The sequence below is a fragment of the Tenebrio molitor genome, chromosome 7 (genome assembly GCF_963966145.1).
Source record: "Tenebrio molitor chromosome 7, icTenMoli1.1, whole genome shotgun sequence".
In the NCBI taxonomy this organism is placed as follows: domain Eukaryota; kingdom Metazoa; phylum Arthropoda; class Insecta; order Coleoptera; family Tenebrionidae; genus Tenebrio; species Tenebrio molitor.
Window position 1 is genome coordinate 3,309,477 of NC_091052.1, and position 19,763 is coordinate 3,329,239.

Here is a 19,763-nt window from a genome sequence, read left to right on the forward strand (position 1 = left end):
AAATAGAATGGTTATGTAACCATTTAAAATTATAATAAAAAAAGATGAAACACGTACATCTCATCAAAAATTGTATAATAAAAAGTAAAGTAAAAAGCACTTGTTGGTTACTTTTTATTGTAAGACTTTTTAGGTTGACAACAATGACAAGATTGCTTTAGTTTGTTGAGGTTAGGAAGTACAAGAATTTTAAATAGTTTTTGTTCTGTGAAATTAGTTTTGTAGTTTATATTTTTACGTGTTTAAAAACATTTTTAAGTGTTTGTATATTTTATGAAGGCTACCTTTATTAAGGCAAATTGTTGAAATTTTAGCAAATCTGGATGACAAAGTAGAAATAATGATTGCTGCCTCAGATCCACAGGTTTGTAATTATTGCTATTGCCAGACTATTTCAGAATATTGTTTAGGAGTTTGTTCCAAGTGGACGGCAGCAAGCATTGAAGCATCCAGGTCCACATCAGTTATCCCCCAAAAAAAATATAGGACCAACTGAGGACTTATTGCTTGATAAGTTTGAGAAGGTTTCATTAAAAGAAACAAAAGACTCTGAATTTTGGATTTTAAGAAAAGCTCCTGTTGATCAATTCAAGAAAGGTTGGTCTTATGAAACAAAAGATCATGATGTTCACAGAAGCTACTTAAATTCACAAAAATTTTCATATAGAAATGAGTTCCTAGATAACTCTTATAATTATAAGAGTTTTGAGAATTCTCATAAAACTAGTAAATGTGTTTCTGATAACTCTTCAAGATATTTCAATAAGCAAGAGAGTGTTTCTCACAAAAATGAAGCATATGGTAATCTTAATTGAAGTTTTAGTTTTTTAAATTGTAGCTGTTTTTAATAGGAACAACTAGTACTGCTTCATTTTGTGCTAAAAATGAAGTTAATTTTATGGAAGATGAATTATATATTAAAGGAAATATAGCTATTTGGTCAAGAGGTTTAAGTAACTCTGATAGTTTAGATAATGGTAGAAAAACCATTTGCACATACACATCTCCATTGCCCATTAAGCATGCTGCATGGTGTACTTTTTATTGTGAACATCCCACATATGAAACTGATTTATTCCCAGTTTACAATAAACAGGAGGAACCTGCAGGATTGCCAGTTCCTGCCATTTGCATTATAGATTCACATAATATTCGTGTTTTCACACAAAAAGGTGAAGATTATGTAACTGCTATACCTTTTCAAATAGGAAAAATGTGGAATATGAAATATGGAATTTTTCTTGAAAAGGAAACTGAAAGTCAGTGTTATCATTTATTAGTTTTTATTTTCATTTATTTTTTGTAATTTTCAGAACACAATATAACACTCTTTGAAGGTAAAGCTTCCCTTTATTCTCTAGCATTTCCTTTAGATGAAGTTTGTCCAGTTGCAATTAATGTTGGTTCACATATACAACTTTTGAACAATATTAACTTAAAATTTGTATATACAAATGAAGAACCAAGTATTTGTATGGCCTTTGATACACAAAGCAAACAACATATTGTTTACAATATTCGTAAAGTAACAAGTAATGAAAAAATGGAATTTATAAATAAAGTAAACAGTACCTGCCCTTCTGCAGCAAACTTGTCTAACAAGGTAACTATTCAAAAGTAAAAAGTGTCCTTGATAATCTCAGGCGTTGCTACTGTATCAGTAATAATTAATGTTATACAGTGAATATAAAGTTTGGGACAAAATTCATAATACAATTTGATGTTTTTAGGAAAAACGCTCGGACAGGTCGGTTTTATTTCGAAAAATGCCTCCTGTTACGCGCAAAAGTATTTAAGTGAAGTCATAGGTTTTTGTGCAATGACGTCATCACCAATTTTTTTAATGACAATCTCACTTTTTTCTTGTCTTTATGATAGACCTTTCTACTACCTAAACGATGAATGAAAAAAATTGGTACCTTACGTAACAATTTTTTTGAGAAAATGACAAATTTTACTTCAAAAATTTTATTTAATTTTTAATGTGACATTTTTTTGTATTCTTTATTTAAAATACAAGGTTTATTTTAATAGACTCAACAATTTAGAAAATTTACGGCAGTGAATTCGCGCTGAAATGGAACAAATAAGCCCTGACATATTAAGCGCGGTGTACTACAAAGTGTCATTCATTAAACATTATGTAAATTATATTTTTGAACTAAAATTTTCTTTAAAAAATGTTATGTAAGGTACTAAATTTTTCCATTCATCGATGAGGTAGTAGGAACGTCTATCAGAAAAAGAAGAAAAAAAAAAGTAATGAAGTCATTGAACAAAAACCAATCGTCACATAACGTTGTTATGAATTTTGTTCCGAAACTTATGTTCACGTTAATAATTCCATAAATGGCCTTTTGGCAACATTTAAATAAACATTTCTGAATTTTTGCAGTTAAAAAGCCGTTTATCGATGTGGGAATGCATAAAAAATTCAAACTACTTGCCAGTACCAAGCCCAATGAACAGTCGCCCCGGCAGCGTGGCCAGTTTTTACAATCAAGTACACCATTCCAGGTCTCATAGTTCCATGGCTACAATGAGGTTGAAACGACCAATTAATGTTTTTTCCTTATTAAGTTTTAATTCAACAGTCGTTGCCAGTCTCCAGCGGTCTCTTCCGTGGGAAGTCCCTGGTTGCAAAGGGCATCCCGTTTGAACAGTTCAGTACCATGTACAGGAAACAATTGTGCACAAACAAATTGCTCATTTTTTGACAGCTCAAAACTGATGTCTTACTTGCACACAAACCCAGTTGTATGTTTGGATCAAATTTGGATTGATCCAAACTCGACACAGTAATATTCAGTCTTATAAAAAAACATTTTGTGATTTCTTTTTCATTTTTTTAGAGATGACAATATGTCTTGTCCGGCAACAAAAGTGTTTTTGAGCGCCGATTTAACAAATCAGTGGTATCTTTGCTATATATTGCCAATTCGATTTCAGTTGTGCTTAGTACAAATCGATTTTTCCGACCCCGATAATATCAGGCTCGGATCTATGAGTACTATTACTGCCAAAGACGCCGTTCCGATTCCTGTTAGTAATTATTATAGGTATTAAGTAATGTTCTCAAAGATTTACGGGCGTGTTGCAGATGTCGCACATGTTGGCAATTCTAGAACATAACGGTAACGTAAGTCTATATTCTGGACTCAACCCCGTGGGAAAATTACACATAGGGGGCACTCTCGTCCAGCATACCCCTTCACCCTACGTTCGTCGAAATATGTCCCATTTCAGTTCTCCATTTCCAAGGTTATTTCAGGTTAATTGAATTCTTCTCTTTTTTAATTGAAATAAAATTGCAGACGGAGTAGCCTTTTGCCCCATTGTAAACAAATCGATCCCAAATTCGACGAACATTTATTATCACCAGTCTTACCAGATACAACGAATATGTCAAGAACTAGCAATGTCATGCAGTTAAATTTTCAGCTTGAAAGTAATATTTCAAAAAAAAAAAAACATATCTGACTTAAAACACTGTTTTTAAGGCAACTCACCCAAAGCTGTATTAAATGGATTACGTGATCCCATTGAAAACAGAATCACACTTCGGTACTCGGACGGAACGTACTACAGAATAACCTTGCCACCCCTTACTACGCATCCCTTAATTGAAAGCTCTATAAATACATTGAAACAATGTTTAAATCGAGATACAGTCTCAGTAATGCTAACCAAGTGGTATGCCACAAGGAATGCTCTCGGTGCGCAAGACATGAACCTAGAACAAGAATGGACTTTGTTTGAAAATTTACTGTTTGGTAGGGCCTTGCATATTCTACCGTAAAATTTTTCTAAATAAATTTGTTGATAGAACTGTTGGGTTATGAACATCAAACATCCAGCCTCAACGAGGATTGCCCGATTACTCCATCTAGCAATCCCAAAAGACAAAAACATTCAACTTCTGGATCTGAAGAGGATTGGTTGTATTTGGTTAATTCCGTTCATCAAAACAAATTGGGAAATTACGTAAAATACAAATTGCAATTGAAATCCAACCAAATTCATTTTCAGACTGGATTAACTAACACACTACAAATTAACGTCAATTCTGTTTTATTTCCACATATTAAACTGATTCACTATTGTCTACACTTACTGTACGAAGATTTAAAATTAAATGTGTTAAGATCAGATGATTTAAAGCTCCTGGCCACGTTTTTGAGCAAGTTGTCAGGTGATTTGGGCTTGATCGACTATTTGGTGCATTATTGGAAGGACTTTCCGGACACTTGTACCATAAAATTATCGGGAAACATTGGATCAAATGAAAGAAAAAATGTGAACGAATATCCGTTTGTCGCAGAAAAACCACCAAATATTATGCAATTTATTTACGACATTCTTCAAGGAAATAGCGAGATTGGATCTTACCCATTCATGAATCATGTTGACGTTCGATCCAAGGATATTATTCAGGTAAGGGTTTCTACAAAAAAGTAAGATACTTGATAAATAAAAACTACTATTTTGGTGAAAATATAAACTGTAACAAGTAGTAGTAAACGTTAGAAACAAAAAGTCAGGCTTGGTACAACGGCCGGCAATAAAAACTAGCCATCACTTTTCGGTTACGTCAAAATCCAAATGCGTAATTAAGGCGTTCATGACACTGACATTGAAATGATGGCTAACTTTTTTTGCCGGCCACCGTACTTTGAAACGTAATTAATGAGTAATATGTAATAATACATATTTTAAGTTTTAAACTGCCCCACTCGTGCCAAAAAAAGCCCAATTTACACAAGAACGAGTTGAATACAACGTTTTTTGGTTCGACGAGCCCCTTAAAGGCTCCAAATCGCTTAAAATCTTTAAAATTAGTTTGACGTTTCATTTTGACAAGTTGTGACATTTATTCTCAAATTTTGACAGTGTCGAACAACAAATGATAATAACTAGTTTTTTTACCGTTTTAAAAAAATACAAAGATACAATCTAATTGTAAATACTTTTCTGAATTGGACAGATTTGTGGAGTGATCTTGAAGGAACACCACCTCAACATTTGTGCTGACAGTTTAGTGAAAGTAGTAGATCCCAATTTTTCTTTGACCGGAAATGTAGCATTGGAACTAGAGTTTGTGACACCCAACAGCAAACCATCAGAACAAGCAACGCTGTTGATGACAGCAAAAAAGATCACTGTCAGAGACTTGGACACGTTACCTCCAGCCATCTACCTTCTGCTGTACAGCACCTTATGGAAATGTAGAAACGATCCGCCCCCCGATCTCCCCACCGACGCATATTACTTGCTGTGGCGAGATGATCTTGCCGCTCAAGCTCGAAAAATTGAAAAAGAAAAATCGGAAACCCCTTCTGATAAAATCGGCGTGTACACCACTCAATTACAAGGAATTCCCACTTCTAAACCGGTGGATAGCGAACAGCATGATGGCATGGAAGACATTGACAATCCTCTGATCAAACTGCGTTTCCCGGACGACATGAGAGTCTCTGAGGCTCGAAAAATGTTGCAAAGCTCTAAACCTGTCCCGATTGTTCTCGTCCAAAGACCAGACGTCTCCGACCACGACTTCATCGAGGAACAGGAAAAACATCTGTACGCAATTTGTACAAGAACCATGGCGTTGTCGACCGGGCGGTAGAAAAGTGTATTTTAAATTAAGTCGGGAATTGAACGGTTTTTTGTAGGGGTATGTTCACCTTGAGAACGTCGACGCCTGTCATAACTGAACCGTTACAAACGCCACAGTTATGCCTGGCTGGTAAGGCGCCTCCTAGAGGGACAACCGTGGAGTTAAACCACATCGACACCCCCTCGAACATGAACTTGTGGCCTCTATTTCACAACGGTGTAGCCAACGGTTTGAGAATTACCCCTGACGCGCATAACATCGACAACACCTGGATCATTTTCAACAAACCCAAAGGTTCGATGGAGCAACAGATGGAGCACGCTGGCTTCCTCATGGCTCTAGGTTTAAACGGGCATTTAAAAAATTTAGACGTGCTCAACACCTACGATTATTTGGTTAAGTTGCACGAAATGACTAGTATCGGTATTCTCTTAGGCCTGTCGGCCACGTTTCGGGGCACATCGGACTTGTGCATGACCAAAACATTAAGCATACACGTGGAGGCATTGTTACCGCCAACTTCAATGGAGCTCGACGTGCATCAAAACGTGCAAGTTGCAGCTTTATTAGGAATTGGTTTAGTGTATCAAAGTACTTCTCATCGACACATTATCGAGGTTTTGTTGTCAGAGATAGGGCGGCCTCCGGGACCGGAAATGGAAAATAGTATCGATAGGGAATCGTATTCGTTGGCAGCCGGGTTGTCGTTAGGTTTAGTTACTTTAAAACAGGGAAGTTGTTCTTTGGGGTTGTCCGATTTGAACATCCCGGATAGGTTGCATTATTACATGGTGGGAGGAAATCGACGACCGTTGACCGGTGAGAATGCTGCTTATTTAACTCGCAAAAAAATACAATCAGATTTTTAGGCGCACAAAAAGACAAATACAAAGTTCCGTCGTTTCAAATACGGGAAGGCTCGTCCGTTAATCTTGACGTTACAGCTCCCGGAGCAACTATCGCTTTAGGTCTCATGTATTTAGGAACTGGGAACAAAGCCGTCGCTGACTGGATGTCGCCACCTGAAACTCAATACCTTTTGGATTTTGTGAGACCTGACTTTTTAATGTTCAGGATATTAGCTCGAGGTTTGTATAGATATTTTCATATTTGATGGCGGAAACAAAAGACAGAAATGTCACAAATTTGTATTGTCAGTGTCAAATTTCTCAAAGACGTTCGTGATTTTGACAGAAATGCAGCAAATTGGCAATAAGAAAGTTATTCATCGTCGAACCAGACAAAATTTGTAATCCGTTTGATTATATGGGAATAACTTTTCCTTTTGAACCACTGACAAAAATTGGTTTCCTTAGAATTTGTTTTTCAATCTATTTAGCGAAAATTTAAATTTACCTAGACATTCCTTTTTACGACGTTTATGAGAAATTTGACACTGACAATACATTTTTGTGACATTTCTCAGTCTTGTTTCCGCCACCAAATATGAAAATACTTCTACAACTCTACCACGTCAACAACGAACTCATTTTCGTTTTGCAGCGTTGATTCTTTGGAATGACATCGAGCCCAGCAAAGAGTGGATCGAAAAACAAGTACCAAGTACGATCAGGCCCTATTGCATGATTAAACCTTCACCGAACTCCGATATAGATTACGAAGCGATGAAGTGAGTAAAAAAACGTGACTGTTTTACAGTTAGTTTTTGATCGTTTTGCAGCCAAGCGTACTGTAATATTGTAACAGGAGCTTGCTTCGCCTTGGGCCTCAAGTACGCCGGTTCGGCTGACGAGGACGCGTTCCAAACCTTGTTGCACTTTTGTCACATGTTCACCAATCTCACTATTAAATCCATCGCCGAACTGGCCGGAAAACCGACTGTTGAAACCTGTCTTAACGTACTCATCCTGTCGACGGCCATGGTAAAATTTTACACGAATCGCACGGTATCTTGTAGCGCGATATATTGCAGGTCATGGCAGGAACTGGCAACCTTGATGTGATGCGTCTTGTTCGTCTGTTGCGTCGAAGAGTAGGTGTCGCTAGTAGCGCGGTAGTGACGTACGGCTCACACTTAGCCCTGCACATGGCTTTAGGGTTGCTGTTTTTGGGAGGTGGGAGATACACTCTCTCAAATTCTCCAGCGAATGTTGCGGCCTTGATTTGTGCTTTTTATCCAAAGTTTCCTACACACAGCAACGACAATCGGTAAATCACTTGATGTTTGTTGTTCTGTGAGTCATTTCGTCGTTCGCAGGTACCATCTCCAGGCTTTCCGCCATTTGTACGTTCTAGCAGTAGAACCGCGTTTGATAATACCAAAAGACGTCCATTCTGGCAAAAGCTGTTACGCTTCGTTAACTGTCGTCAAGATAGACGGAACTACGTCTTTTGTCAAAGGACCCGGAATCATTCCGGATCTCAATACCTTGCAAAAAGTCGCAGTCGATGATGAAAGATATTGGCCTGTAGTTTTCAAGAGAGGTCAAAATTGGGATGCTCTCGTGTAAGTGTTGTGTCTATTTAATCACGAAAACATGTTGGACGATGTTCTTTTAGTACAATATTGTCCACAAATGGATTTATTGAGGTTAAACAGAGAGCGGGTTGTTTGAGTTACGTCGTGGACAAGTTGGGGTATCACAGCCAATTGGCTAAAACCTTAACCGAGTCTGAAATGGTACCGTGGGATCCTCCCTCTTCCTCCATTGTGTCATTCACCCATGACAAATCCATCAAAGTCTTCTGTGATCATTTTCTGAATTTAGAAAATCAACAGTCGACCACAGAAGAGATGCAAATTGTACAAATGTTAACCAAAATCACTTACGACGCCGTTGTGAGAGATAAATTAATTATAGTACCCGTGATTAGTTTTCTTCTTAAGGTATTTATGTGATTTATGTAACATTCGGGATGCACATGTGTACTGTTTTAGGTCGTACGTGAAATGAATTTACTGTCGAGTGCCATAAATTTTTGGCAAGTGAAGCTGATTTTTGGACAAATTTTGTCAAATGCCTGGTCTTGCAATTTAATTTCTTCTGAAATGATGTTGTCATTAGAACAACAAATAATTACGACTTTAGAAGAATGGGAACCGTCATTAGTTCATCCTTTGCATGCGTTCTTAAGTGATGCAGAACTTCCTTTCGATAAGGAAACTGTAAATAAGTTGGCCATGTATGTGATATTTTACGACATACCGTTTAAGGAGAACTGTTTAGAGAGTGACTTGTTAGAAAACATGCTTAAATTCCAAAATAAGTACTCGGTAAGAACTTTGGAAAAAATTATAAAAATTCAGTCTTTTGTAACGTAGAATTAACTTTCACTGCTCATGTATTTTTGTATGTATTATTAAATAAAAAACAGTTTTTTCCACGTACAGTTTTATTGCCAAAAATGTAGATAGAGAAAAAAATAACTTGTAACGGTTAAAACTTAAATTACACGAAATACACATTATAAAAATTACCACGAAAAGGAATGACAGATCACTTAATTTTTGATTATTGAAGAATTTCCAAGGAAGCTTCAGAATGAAAATGGAGTTTGCTGTTGATCAGTCATATTTGGGGTTGCAAACTGAATTTGACCGTTGGCCACGTTGGCGGTCATCTCGTCGGCGTCTCCCTAAAAACCATCGCAAAACATTAAAGAGAAAACTCTGATGCGTACAACAAAAACTTACGTCAGCAAAGTAAGTCTCGATTATGTGTAACGCTCTCTCGTAAACCTTCTCATTGTCGTGAGATTGTAAAGCCTCGATGGCATCAAGACCACCGCATTCTTCGATCATGATCGCGACTCTTTCAGCTTGGTCCAGCTTAGCGGCGGCCTAAAATTATATCAAATTAAAAAAGTGAAAAATTAAACACTATGTTCACTACAGATAAAATATTATTTAATCCTTCCAAAACTACAATAATAGTTTTACTATCTTTGGAGTTTAGAAGGTTGCACATGGGCTTCAACGCTCCCATCTCAACGAGTTCTGCCAACTGTGCAGTGGTTCCTCCGCTTGTGAAGTTAGTAACGGCCCACGCAGCTTCTTTCTGCGATTTAAAATCTCCCTAAAAATATTTAAATTAACACATTCTACTGATTTTTTTTTTGAGATTACAGTTTGTAACACGTGAAGTAAAACTGGTACAATGCCAGCAACCAACACTTTCTGAATTTGTTCGCTGTTTCCGGCGGTGATATTTGAAACCGTCCACGCGGCTTCTTTAACGATATTCAATCGGGTATGTTGTAACAACCGGATCATCCTAGATAGCGCTCCAGCATTAATTACCATATCAGTCTACAAAAAACATTCGAAAGAATGTTGAAAAACCGCAATTTAATTGCGACAAAAACAGTACCTGGTGATCATTTCCGGTAACTATATTTCCCACAGCCCTCAAAGCTGGCGTGAGGACGGTAGTTTCTTCGCTGCCTAATAACGCAACTAAACGATGTATTAATCCAGTATCTAAAACCGCTTGGATTTTCTCGTTGCTACCGTCTGTCAAATAACTCAAAGCCCAACAAGTGTCGGCTAAAACTTCTTTATCATCGTGCGATAAAAGCTTTGCCAGATACGGCAAAACTGGCTTTACCAAGTTAAAGTCCGGGTATGGGTTTTTATTCCGACAGAGATTCGAAATGACCCAAACGGTGTTACGCAAGAGCGACAAAGCCGTGTCGGCTCTGATCAGACATAAAAGATTAGGCAGAACGCCGTGATTTAGCACCATATCTCGAGTTTCGGGGCTGTCTCCGGCAATATTACCGATTGCCCACATCGCTTGTTCTACAACATCGATGCGAGTCGATTTGAGCAGTTGTTGGAGTCGCGGAAGGGCGCCCTCTTGTACTACAGCACCTGTTTGTTCTGATGTTCCCGAAGCGATGTTGGTGAGAGCCCAACAAGCTTCAAATTGCAAGGACGGACTGGAATAAACATGAAATCGCTACACATCACACATTGATAAACGCTCAAGCTTCTGACAAAATAATTAGACCAAATGCCACTCTGTAGACAGTATATACATACAAGAAGGTCATATTTATCAAACAGTGACATCGTAAACAATATCCTAGTTATTGCAGTGCAAACAACTGTTATCTTGCTGATGTATACAGTTTAAAAAGTTCTAATGGAAATTAAGAAAAAAAAAAAGGTCTTTGATTCTCTCATGGGTTGTGACCTTGGAAATATCTGCGCGAAGGCTGAACGATAAACCAATGATAAATCAGTTAATGAAAACGTCGGCAACGCAAAAAAAAAAACGGTAAAAAAAGCTGCTTTTGGCAGAACTACGAATGGAACAAAAAGTCGCTGAACACGTGATAACTGATAATGAAGCAAACTCGATAACACGATCTACTCTTAGAGACGTCTACAACACGAAACCGACGTATGAAATGACATGTTTTCCGGTCGGCTTGTAGCGCCTACTTGCGACCAATATTTGTCATCTGCGCAGATATGACCTTGCCTCTACAACCTACTTGTGGTCCTTGGTAAGGAATTCAACGCATCGTGGAACCACTCCTAAACGAATCATGTGGTCAATTGGCGGGTTCTTCTCGCGACTCAGGATTTTGCGACAAGACTGAGTGGCTTTGAACTGCAGACTTTCATCAGCACTCATCATTCCTGCCAAGCATAATTCACGTGATTTTTAAAAATTCTGTTATTAATGTTTTTACCCCAAATAATTTCTTCAGCTGTCATAGTGTTGGGCGATGGTATGTTATTTTCTTGGGGAGGAATGTTGTCTTCATCTTGGATAGATATATTTCTTCGCTTAAGTAACTGATCTTCTTTTTTTGCTTTTCTGAGTTCTACCGTTTGTCCAATACGTCTGCGACGCATTTCCTGTCCAAAATTTTCATGAAAATGTACAAAACGCACCACAAAAATACTTACTTCTGAATCTTTGCCTTTGTTTTTGAAAGAACGGATCCTGCTTTCGTCTCCCATTTTCCTGTAATTATTTAACAGGATTGTAAAAAGCTGAGGCTCACGATTCGCACTTATTAAAAACGAGAGAGCAGCAAAATGAACGACAAAAAAGGATTTTTTTTAGACTTTTTAGGTTAACCCAGTGCATGTGTAACAAGCGAATGATTTCGTCACTTACCGATCAAATATTGTAATTAATCACAAATTCACACACAAAACTGTCTTATGTAACAATAAATGAAAATGTTAAAACTCAAAAGTTGAAAAGAACAAAAATGTTCGTTATTCGCCTCTTCCGATGATCACAAAAAACTGAAAGGAACGATTTTGTGGAGATGGTAGATGGAGACAACAAGAGATGAAGGAAACAACCAATGAGGCGACAGAAATGGCCGACGAGATGATCCAATAAAGTTGAAGCAATTTCGATTTGAATTATTTCATTGGATCAAGGAGATTTTTAAAAATTTAAATTTCTTTCTCAATTTTTATCTATTCTTCTTCATTTGAAGAGATTTTTGTTGCTTTGTTTACTAGAGCTTTCTAAAATTTAAATTTATAACCCACGTTGTCAAACAATTCAATTTAAATAAAAATCTATCCTTGCATATAATAAAACCACCATACCCTAAACGTCAATGTTGATGCGTTTTTGTTACCAATACCTGATTTTTTTCTTTTGTTCAACTTACTCCAAATCCCTTTGGACCTTTAACTGTCTACAGGAAATAAAAGCAGTTCCATACATAACTAAATTATCTTTATTATTAGGTATCAAAATTAGATATACAATGCTTTGCTTTTAACATATGATTAAAAAAACAATGTGTATAATGACTTTGTTGTTTTTCAGCTATTTTCTTTGTCCTTGATGGTACAATATCTTTGCTACCTTGAATTTAATTTTTTTTTCACCTAGTTTTACTTGAACATATTAATTAGATATTTTCTTGACCTCATAACTGAATGATCGAATGATCACAGAGTTAATGTTTTAGACGTTTTATGGCCCAATTTCTAGAATGTTCCAACTTGCTTCTAGAAAATTCCATAAACAGCGAATTGTAAATTCTATCAACAGGAAATTCTAAATTCTATTTATATTCGAAGATTTCTTTTTGCATTTATTTAAAGGTTAATTAATTGATACATAGTAAAATTTTAAGTAAATTGTGAAAATTAAATTTAACTTCCTTGGATTCAACAATTTCAAATGAGTCAAATGACAGACATGCGCAGTTTAAGCAACATTTGACAGAATATTTATGTTGGTACAATTGAATTTACGAAATTAACTAAATTAATCACCAAAAGTTCACATGCACTTTGTGTAATTTTCATATAATTCTTCGAATAGCAATTGATTATTTGTGAAACTTTAATTAAAAACTAAAAATGGCTTTACACGTTCCTAAAGCACCGGGGTTTGCCCAGATGTTGAAAGAAGGAGCACGGGTAAGACATTTATTTCGTAAACGCTTCATAAAATGACATGTGGTCATGTTGGGTGTTGACTCACGCCGGACACCGGTAAAAAATTTATTTTTTTTGAAAATTGCAGCACTACTCTGGCCTCGAGGAAGCTGTAATAAGAAACATTATCGCTTGTAAAGAATTTGCGCAATCAGTGCGCTCAGCTTATGGCCCAAATGGGATGAACAAAATGGTAATTAACCATCTTGAGAAACAATTTGTTACCAGCGACGCCGCGACGATAATCAGGGAACTGGACATTGAACATCCTGCCGCAAAATTAATGATCTTAGCTAGTCAAATGCAGGATTCTGAAGTAGGAGATGGCACAAACTTTGTCATCATTCTGGCAGGTGGACTTTTGGAGGCTTCAGAAGAGTTGATTAGATTAGGAGTGACACCTACTGACGTCGCGGAAGGTTATGAGAAAGCCTTAGAGAAATGTTTAGAGATTCTACCAACTTTGGTATGTTATGAAATCAAAGATTATCGCAATGAATCAGAAGTGATGAAGGGAATGCGAACATCAATTCAATCAAAACAATATGGGAATGAAGATTTTCTGACCCAGTTAGTTACAAAGGCTTGCATATCAATTATTCCAGAAAAGACCACTTTCAATGTTGACAATGTACGTGTTTGTAAAGTGCTTGGAGCAGGTCTTTTCAGTTCCCAAGTTGTACAAGGGATGGTATTTAAAAGACAAGTAGAAGGGGAAATTACCAAGGTTCAAAATGCGAAAGTAGCAATCTACAGCTGTGCTGTTGATATTTTGCAAACTGAAACTAAAGGAACAGTTTTGATCAAGTCTGCAGATGAATTGATGAACTTTAGTAGGGGAGAGGAGAATCTCTTGGAAATACAGATCAAGGCCATTGCTGACACTGGCGCTAAAGTCATCGTCGCTGGGGCCAAATTTGGTGATATGGCGTTACACTACATCCACAAGCATGGTCTGATGGCTGTCAGACTCAATTCCAAATTTGATCTCAGAAGACTCAGTAAAACTGTAAGCGTGAAATTTTGTTTTTTGTGTATCATAATGAAAGTGGCACTTTTTTACACGAAAAATCGTAGTGAAAGTTGTACTTTTTTGCATCATTTTATTCCATTTCCTTGGAGATGATTGTCAAAGCATACCTATTTTTTTTTTTGTAATTTTTTAGAAATCCTTTTGCACCAAATTTCTCAACTTACATCGATATGCAAAAAATAGTGTGTACAACACGTTATGAAAGTCTTTTTTTCACTTCTTTGCTTGATTAACTCGGGCTACGCACTCGTTAATCAATCTGCAAATTCATGAAAAAAAGTATGACTTTCATAACTAGTTGTACAAATAACTATTATAATATGTACTGATTGGTCTTATGTTTTCACAGGTGGGTGCTACAGTGCTGCCGCGTCTCACCGCGCCCACACCGCAAGAACTGGGCTATTGTGACGTAGTCTGCGTTGAAGAACTAGGCGACACCCCTATTGTAGTGTTCAGACTGGAAGGCAAGGAATCGCGTATTTCTACAGTGGTGGTTCGAGGATCAACCGACAATTACATGGACGACATCGAGAGAGCTATCGACGACGGCGTCAACACTTTCAAGGGATTGTCGCGTGACGGTAGATTCGTGCCCGGTGCTGGAGCCACCGAAGCTGAGTTGGCTCACAAGTTGACCCAGTATGCAGATACTTTGCCAGGCTTGGAGCAGTACGCGGTGAGAAAGTTTGCGACTGCGCTGGAAAGCTTCCCCAAAGCTCTCGCCGATAACAGCGGACATCGCTCCACTGCCGTTCTGGAAAAAATCCTGGAGGCTCACCAGGTGAGTCACGGTTTTTGTATCTTTTAGGCGACAAATCGAGTTTGCTTCCTTACAGAACGGACAGAAGAACGTCGGTGTAGACATCGACGCTGAAAGTACGATTTGCGATGCGCTACAAAAGAATATTTTAGATTTGTACTGGTGCAAATATTGGGGGCTCAAATATGCCGTGGGGGCGGCCGCTACTATTCTTAGAGTGGATCAAATTATTATGGCTAAAAAAGCAGGAGGCCCGAAACCAAGACAAGCGGCAGGAAGCGATGATGAATCTTAAATTTCTTTTTGGACGCTTCGTTGGCGCTACTTAATTATTTTGTACTCGTGTGCACTTCGTAAATGTATTATCTAACAAAATTAATGCGACTAATAAAACATTCACTAAGAAAATATATCTTTATTTAACACTCATTAACGGTTCAGTACAAAAAAATATATATTCAAAATTCAACAAGAAACTAATTGTAATTCAAACTATTACGAACAATAAAGAAAATATAAATTCTTTGGGAAAAAAATCACAAAAATTAGACAACAGGATATCATTGATCCCAATAATCCATAAACAAAATGAGCTCTTCAGTTGTTAGTTGCTTTGTAAATTCTGATTGACAGGGGTTGGGAAAATGAACCCCTGAGAATTGATTCCTAGTGGATACCATGTAGTCGGAATTGTTGGTGAGTAAAAGTATGGTGCTGGTGAGACGTATTGCATATCCACTGGTGGCGTATAAACCTGGAAAGGTGCAGTGGGAACCATCATTTCCGGCATTTCTGAAGGATGAGCGTAGATGACAGGAGTCCCTGGAGGAATAGGAATGACAGGCGAATACACCTCAACTTGAGGATTGGGCGGCGGAATAGTTAAACCGGTTTGCGGTTCATAGTTTTCGCCATACTGATTCGGCGCCTCCTGGAACTCAACTTTCTCCTTACTGTCTTCTGTTTCTAACGGATATGGATTCTTTTGGGCGTTGTAGTCAGTCGAATTGCTCCACGAATTGTACGAGTTGTAATTATCCACGTGATAATTATAAACGTAAGGATACTGTGAATCTGTAATAAAACGGAAAACGTAATCGCATGTCGAAGTTACTATTAAAGTTACCATGGTAAGGCACCACGTTTGGTGTCACCGGAGCGGACGCTACCATCGGTTTTACGTGAAAGTTTCCAACGTTTTGGGAGCTCGTCGAAGGTTGCGACCACACATATTTCTCCGGTGTGACTGACGCACCATTACTCCAAGGAGTCTCCCAAGAGAATTTCGGTAAAGGCGACGGGATTTCGGGAGTTACCAGAAGATTGTGTTGGGAGAGAGATACTTTGGGAGTTTCTGGCTGCGCGCAAGCTTGACCGGAACCGTTCTGCATTTGCTTCAGAAACGAAAATGATTTAGAAAATTTTAATACGGCTTATGAGTAATAATTTTACCAGTGGAACGCCAATAAACGCTTCTATGTCCTGTTCGGCCGGTTCGGGAGGCGTCATAGTTTGCGATTCGCTATTACTTTTTATTCTGCGTTTGTCCTTGCGCTTTTTCGGTAGTTTTAGAGTTTTCTCGTGGGACGAACTCTGAGTTGAGCTCACTACTAAGTTTTTAGTAAATCTGAAATTTTAAAAATGTGGGTTTGTTTTATTTAAAATTTTATTGGTGTACCTGTAGGGTAAAGGCCACGGTTTGGCATCGTTTTCTGGGGATAGGTCTGTGTAATTTACGGTGAGCTTTTCTACCAATTTCGGCACGTAAACTATACATTTATTTTCATTTTTTATTATTTTCTGAATGTGACACTCGAAAGTTTCATCCTTATAATTCAAAATACAACGGGTGCCCAATATAAGATTATCGTCGCCATAGTACCACTCGCCCAAACGCATTTCTACAAATTTTTATAATCAACAACTCTAATTTCCCCCATTATTTGTGACTCGAAAAAAACTCGTTTTTTGTTATTTTTCTTTTAATTATAAGTGCGACAGTTTTAGTTATTTATTATACGAGACGATAAATTGCATTTTATCTTCGAGAGCGTTTTTTAGCTAATTACGCTCGAGAAGATGATTACATTTTATCGTCGTAGATAATATTCCATTTTTTCTATAGCATTTGTATTTTATTATTAAAACATTTTTTTAAATCTTTAACATTTGCTATAGAAAAAAAAAATTCAATACTTTAACAAGATTAAGTTAAATGCGATCTTGAGACATACTGTCAAAAGAAGTGTACCCAGTGCCGCCACCGATGCTGCATCCGTCAAGTTGATCCAACATAAATGGAGGGAAATTCAAATTTGTATTATTATTTACGAGCACTACGATTATTTGACAAAACATCGATAAAAAAATGTCGAAATTAGTCTTCAATCGATTTTTTTGTTTCAAATAAATTAAACGAATTTTTTTTTAAACATACCTCGTCGAACTTCTGTCCAAGAATCATATTCTATATTCCTATACATTGTTGGGTCTAATGCTTTGGCCACTTTGAATGGAAATGGAGCAACATTAACCACTGGGGGTGAAGCAATGTCTCTAATTTTATCAGGATCGTTTTTAATTTTTACTTTCACATCCAAATTATTATTTATTTCAGCAAATGAGCCAGCTACAAATTCTTTTTCATATAACATACCGTGCACAATATCTTGTACTTTTGGTATATTAAAAACGCTTTCATACAATATGTTATAAATAATAGCTGCAAAAACATGAATAAATAATATTAAAAAAAAAAAAATACATTTCATTACATTGACAAAATCCAGCATTTTGAATGTGTTCTTTTTTATAAACCACATCATAGTGATCTTCATTCATAAGACAAAGCATAAGCCATCTGTCTAAATTTCTTTGTGTAACATCAATAATGTTCTGATGAACTGCATCATATATGATGACATCATAGCTGCAATTTGGCAAATAGTCTTTGGAATTTTTCTCAAGAAATTTTAAAACTTACTTATACTTATAACTAATTATTTGAATCTCTATGTTACCACAAGACACCATGTGTTTCTCTAATAAATCAATATGATTGTACCAATCTTCTTCATTGTCAAGCAAATTCCAGAAATCGTAATAATGGCTTCTTCCATAATCAACACATTCTTTTCGAACTTTCTCGTGGTATATTTGGCATTGAAACAACTAGAGATGGCGTTTTACAAGAGTCGACTAATCTTTTGCACTTACCTGTTCACTGACGGCTCTAAACAAGCATGTTTCATCATAGGCCACATTTTTCCGATACAAACCGATAGAATCTAACCAATTGTCAACTGCTGCGGGATTTCGTCCCTTTTTCGATTTGGCTGACATGTTTTTACACGAGGAATAATTTCCACTCGAACCTACCGCGCGGTTAATTACGAAGCGGTCAAAACAAACTTTTCTTCTCAATTCATCACAAAATCAAAAGTGGTTTGCACTGAGTTGGCTTTAAAAACTGGATTCGATATTTAAAACACTTCATTCGGCTTTATCAAGCAATAAACGGCGTTTCTGCTGCCTGAAACCACGTTTTCAACACAGATCAAAAAATGCCCCAAAAAACTAAACTCGTACTAAGTGGTAATCAGCATGCGCACTAATTAGGTAGTGTTCTTGTTTAGTGGTCGTCTGGTGCGGAAGTGGAGGGATTTAAGAGTGAACTTTTTTTTTTTTCGTTACTTTGACGGATTTTTGCGGCATAAATTCCGTGGATATGGGGCAGACGCGGAGCGCTTTGAACAAAAAGGTAAGTTGTATGTTGGCGTGGTGATCGATTGGAAAATCGATTTTCGCTGATTCGAATTTGAAATATAAAAATAAACTAACATTTAAAATTGAATTTTTAAATAAACACGATCGGGGGAACCCCCCGATCGATTGTGAGCTTTAAATATTATTAAATAAATACAATATTGCCAACTCTAATAATGATAATCGATTTTTTGGTTAGTTGTTCCGTGCGATCAACAATTATTTAGATCAAAGAAGGGTTTGAAATTTTGGACGTATGTCCACAGATGCCGGAATGCATCGTATGATTAAAAAGTCTTTGGATCAGGGTTGCCGTGAAATTAACAAGCTATCTATGAAATTATTTATTTCAATTATTTTTAATATTATTTACTTGACAACTTTCAAGTTAGCAGGTTGTCATTCAAAATATTTAAAAGAGAACATACAATTTTTATTATTAAATCATACTACAGTAATGGAAATTGGGTTTATTCGCCTGGTTTGTTTAAATGAGTTCAGTGAGAGATTAGCGCTACTTTGAAGTACCTACACATAAAAACTACGGGCAGTAGAAGTAAATAATTCTATAGATGGTTTTTACATTTCATGGCTATCGCGATCCAAAGACTTTTTGATCGTACTATGGCGGCCAAAAAATTTCGGCCGTCATTTTTCCGTCATTTCAAAAAAATCGGTGTAGTCCATTCCTTATTGTCATTATGATTGATGTTTTTACTTGTCACTTTTGAAAGTCAAGCAAAATGCCATCGGTATCAAATTTTAATAAAATCAAAATAGTAACTCTTGCACAAAGAGGAATGTCCCAAGCTCAGATTTCGATGGACCTTCGTATACCTAAAAGTACAATTTCGTCCATTCTTCAGAAATGGAGACAAAATGGAATGGAACTATTGAAAGACGCCAAGGCTCAGGGAGGCCTAGCATATTTACTGCAGAAGAAGATAATATGCTTCTCAATAGATTACGCAATAGCCCTTTTATGACGGCTGTTGAAGGGGTAAATACAAGCAAATACAACGGAAAGGAGCGGTCGATTTTCGGCAAACATATGGACATGGATTTTAGTAGATAGGCCTGGGCTAATGTTTTCTCTAGAAGATCGGCTCAACAGTGATGTTTATGTTAGGATTCTTGAAGACGTGATGATGCCTTTAGTTTAAAGAATTTTTCCGAATTTTAACTTCATATT

At 36.9% G+C, this 19,763-nt stretch overlaps 4 protein-coding genes across 4 annotated transcripts; 2 read left to right on the top strand and 2 right to left on the bottom strand.

The window, feature by feature from the left end:
• The first annotated feature begins 121 nt into the window (after window positions 1–121).
• On the top strand, window positions 122–8,962 carry shtd (shattered). The gene is made up of 21 exons (XM_069053562.1): window positions 122–170; window positions 315–364; window positions 411–801; window positions 852–1,259; window positions 1,314–1,603; window positions 2,396–2,544; window positions 2,595–2,798; window positions 2,853–3,042; window positions 3,101–3,261; window positions 3,315–3,448; window positions 3,501–3,773; window positions 3,827–4,434; window positions 4,985–5,622; window positions 5,673–6,436; window positions 6,487–6,705; window positions 7,121–7,247; window positions 7,299–7,500; window positions 7,551–7,786; window positions 7,836–8,084; window positions 8,138–8,465; window positions 8,517–8,962. Exons 2-21 carry the CDS (start codon window positions 341–343, stop codon window positions 8,898–8,900), a joined length of 5,979 nt encoding a protein of 1,992 aa, XP_068909663.1. The 5' UTR covers window positions 122–170; window positions 315–340; the 3' UTR covers window positions 8,901–8,962.
• Window positions 8,512–11,876, bottom strand: Pen (karyopherin subunit alpha). Its single transcript, XM_069053569.1, has 9 exons — window positions 11,716–11,876; window positions 11,502–11,559; window positions 11,282–11,450; window positions 11,081–11,228; window positions 9,949–10,519; window positions 9,705–9,887; window positions 9,472–9,654; window positions 9,273–9,419; window positions 8,512–9,214 (listed from the first exon to the last, which is right to left on the bottom strand). The coding sequence occupies exons 2-9, from the start codon at window positions 11,553–11,555 to the stop codon at window positions 9,116–9,118; spliced, it is 1,554 nt and encodes a 517-aa protein (XP_068909670.1). The 5' UTR covers window positions 11,556–11,559; window positions 11,716–11,876; the 3' UTR covers window positions 8,512–9,115.
• Window positions 11,877–12,813: 937 nt separating this feature from the next.
• Window positions 12,814–15,214, top strand: CCT8 (chaperonin containing TCP1 subunit 8). The gene is made up of 4 exons (XM_069053568.1): window positions 12,814–12,992; window positions 13,099–14,019; window positions 14,393–14,827; window positions 14,883–15,214. Exons 1-4 carry the CDS (start codon window positions 12,933–12,935, stop codon window positions 15,099–15,101), a joined length of 1,635 nt encoding a protein of 544 aa, XP_068909669.1. The 5' UTR covers window positions 12,814–12,932; the 3' UTR covers window positions 15,102–15,214.
• LOC138134959 (protein ovarian tumor locus-like) lies at window positions 15,016–18,400 on the bottom strand. The gene is made up of 8 exons (XM_069053567.1): window positions 18,023–18,400; window positions 17,790–17,977; window positions 17,581–17,735; window positions 17,244–17,528; window positions 16,485–16,707; window positions 16,259–16,433; window positions 15,933–16,200; window positions 15,016–15,880 (listed from the first exon to the last, which is right to left on the bottom strand). Exons 1-8 carry the CDS (start codon window positions 18,146–18,148, stop codon window positions 15,411–15,413), a joined length of 1,890 nt encoding a protein of 629 aa, XP_068909668.1. The 5' UTR covers window positions 18,149–18,400; the 3' UTR covers window positions 15,016–15,410.
• Window positions 18,401–19,763: the final 1,363 nt, after the last annotated feature.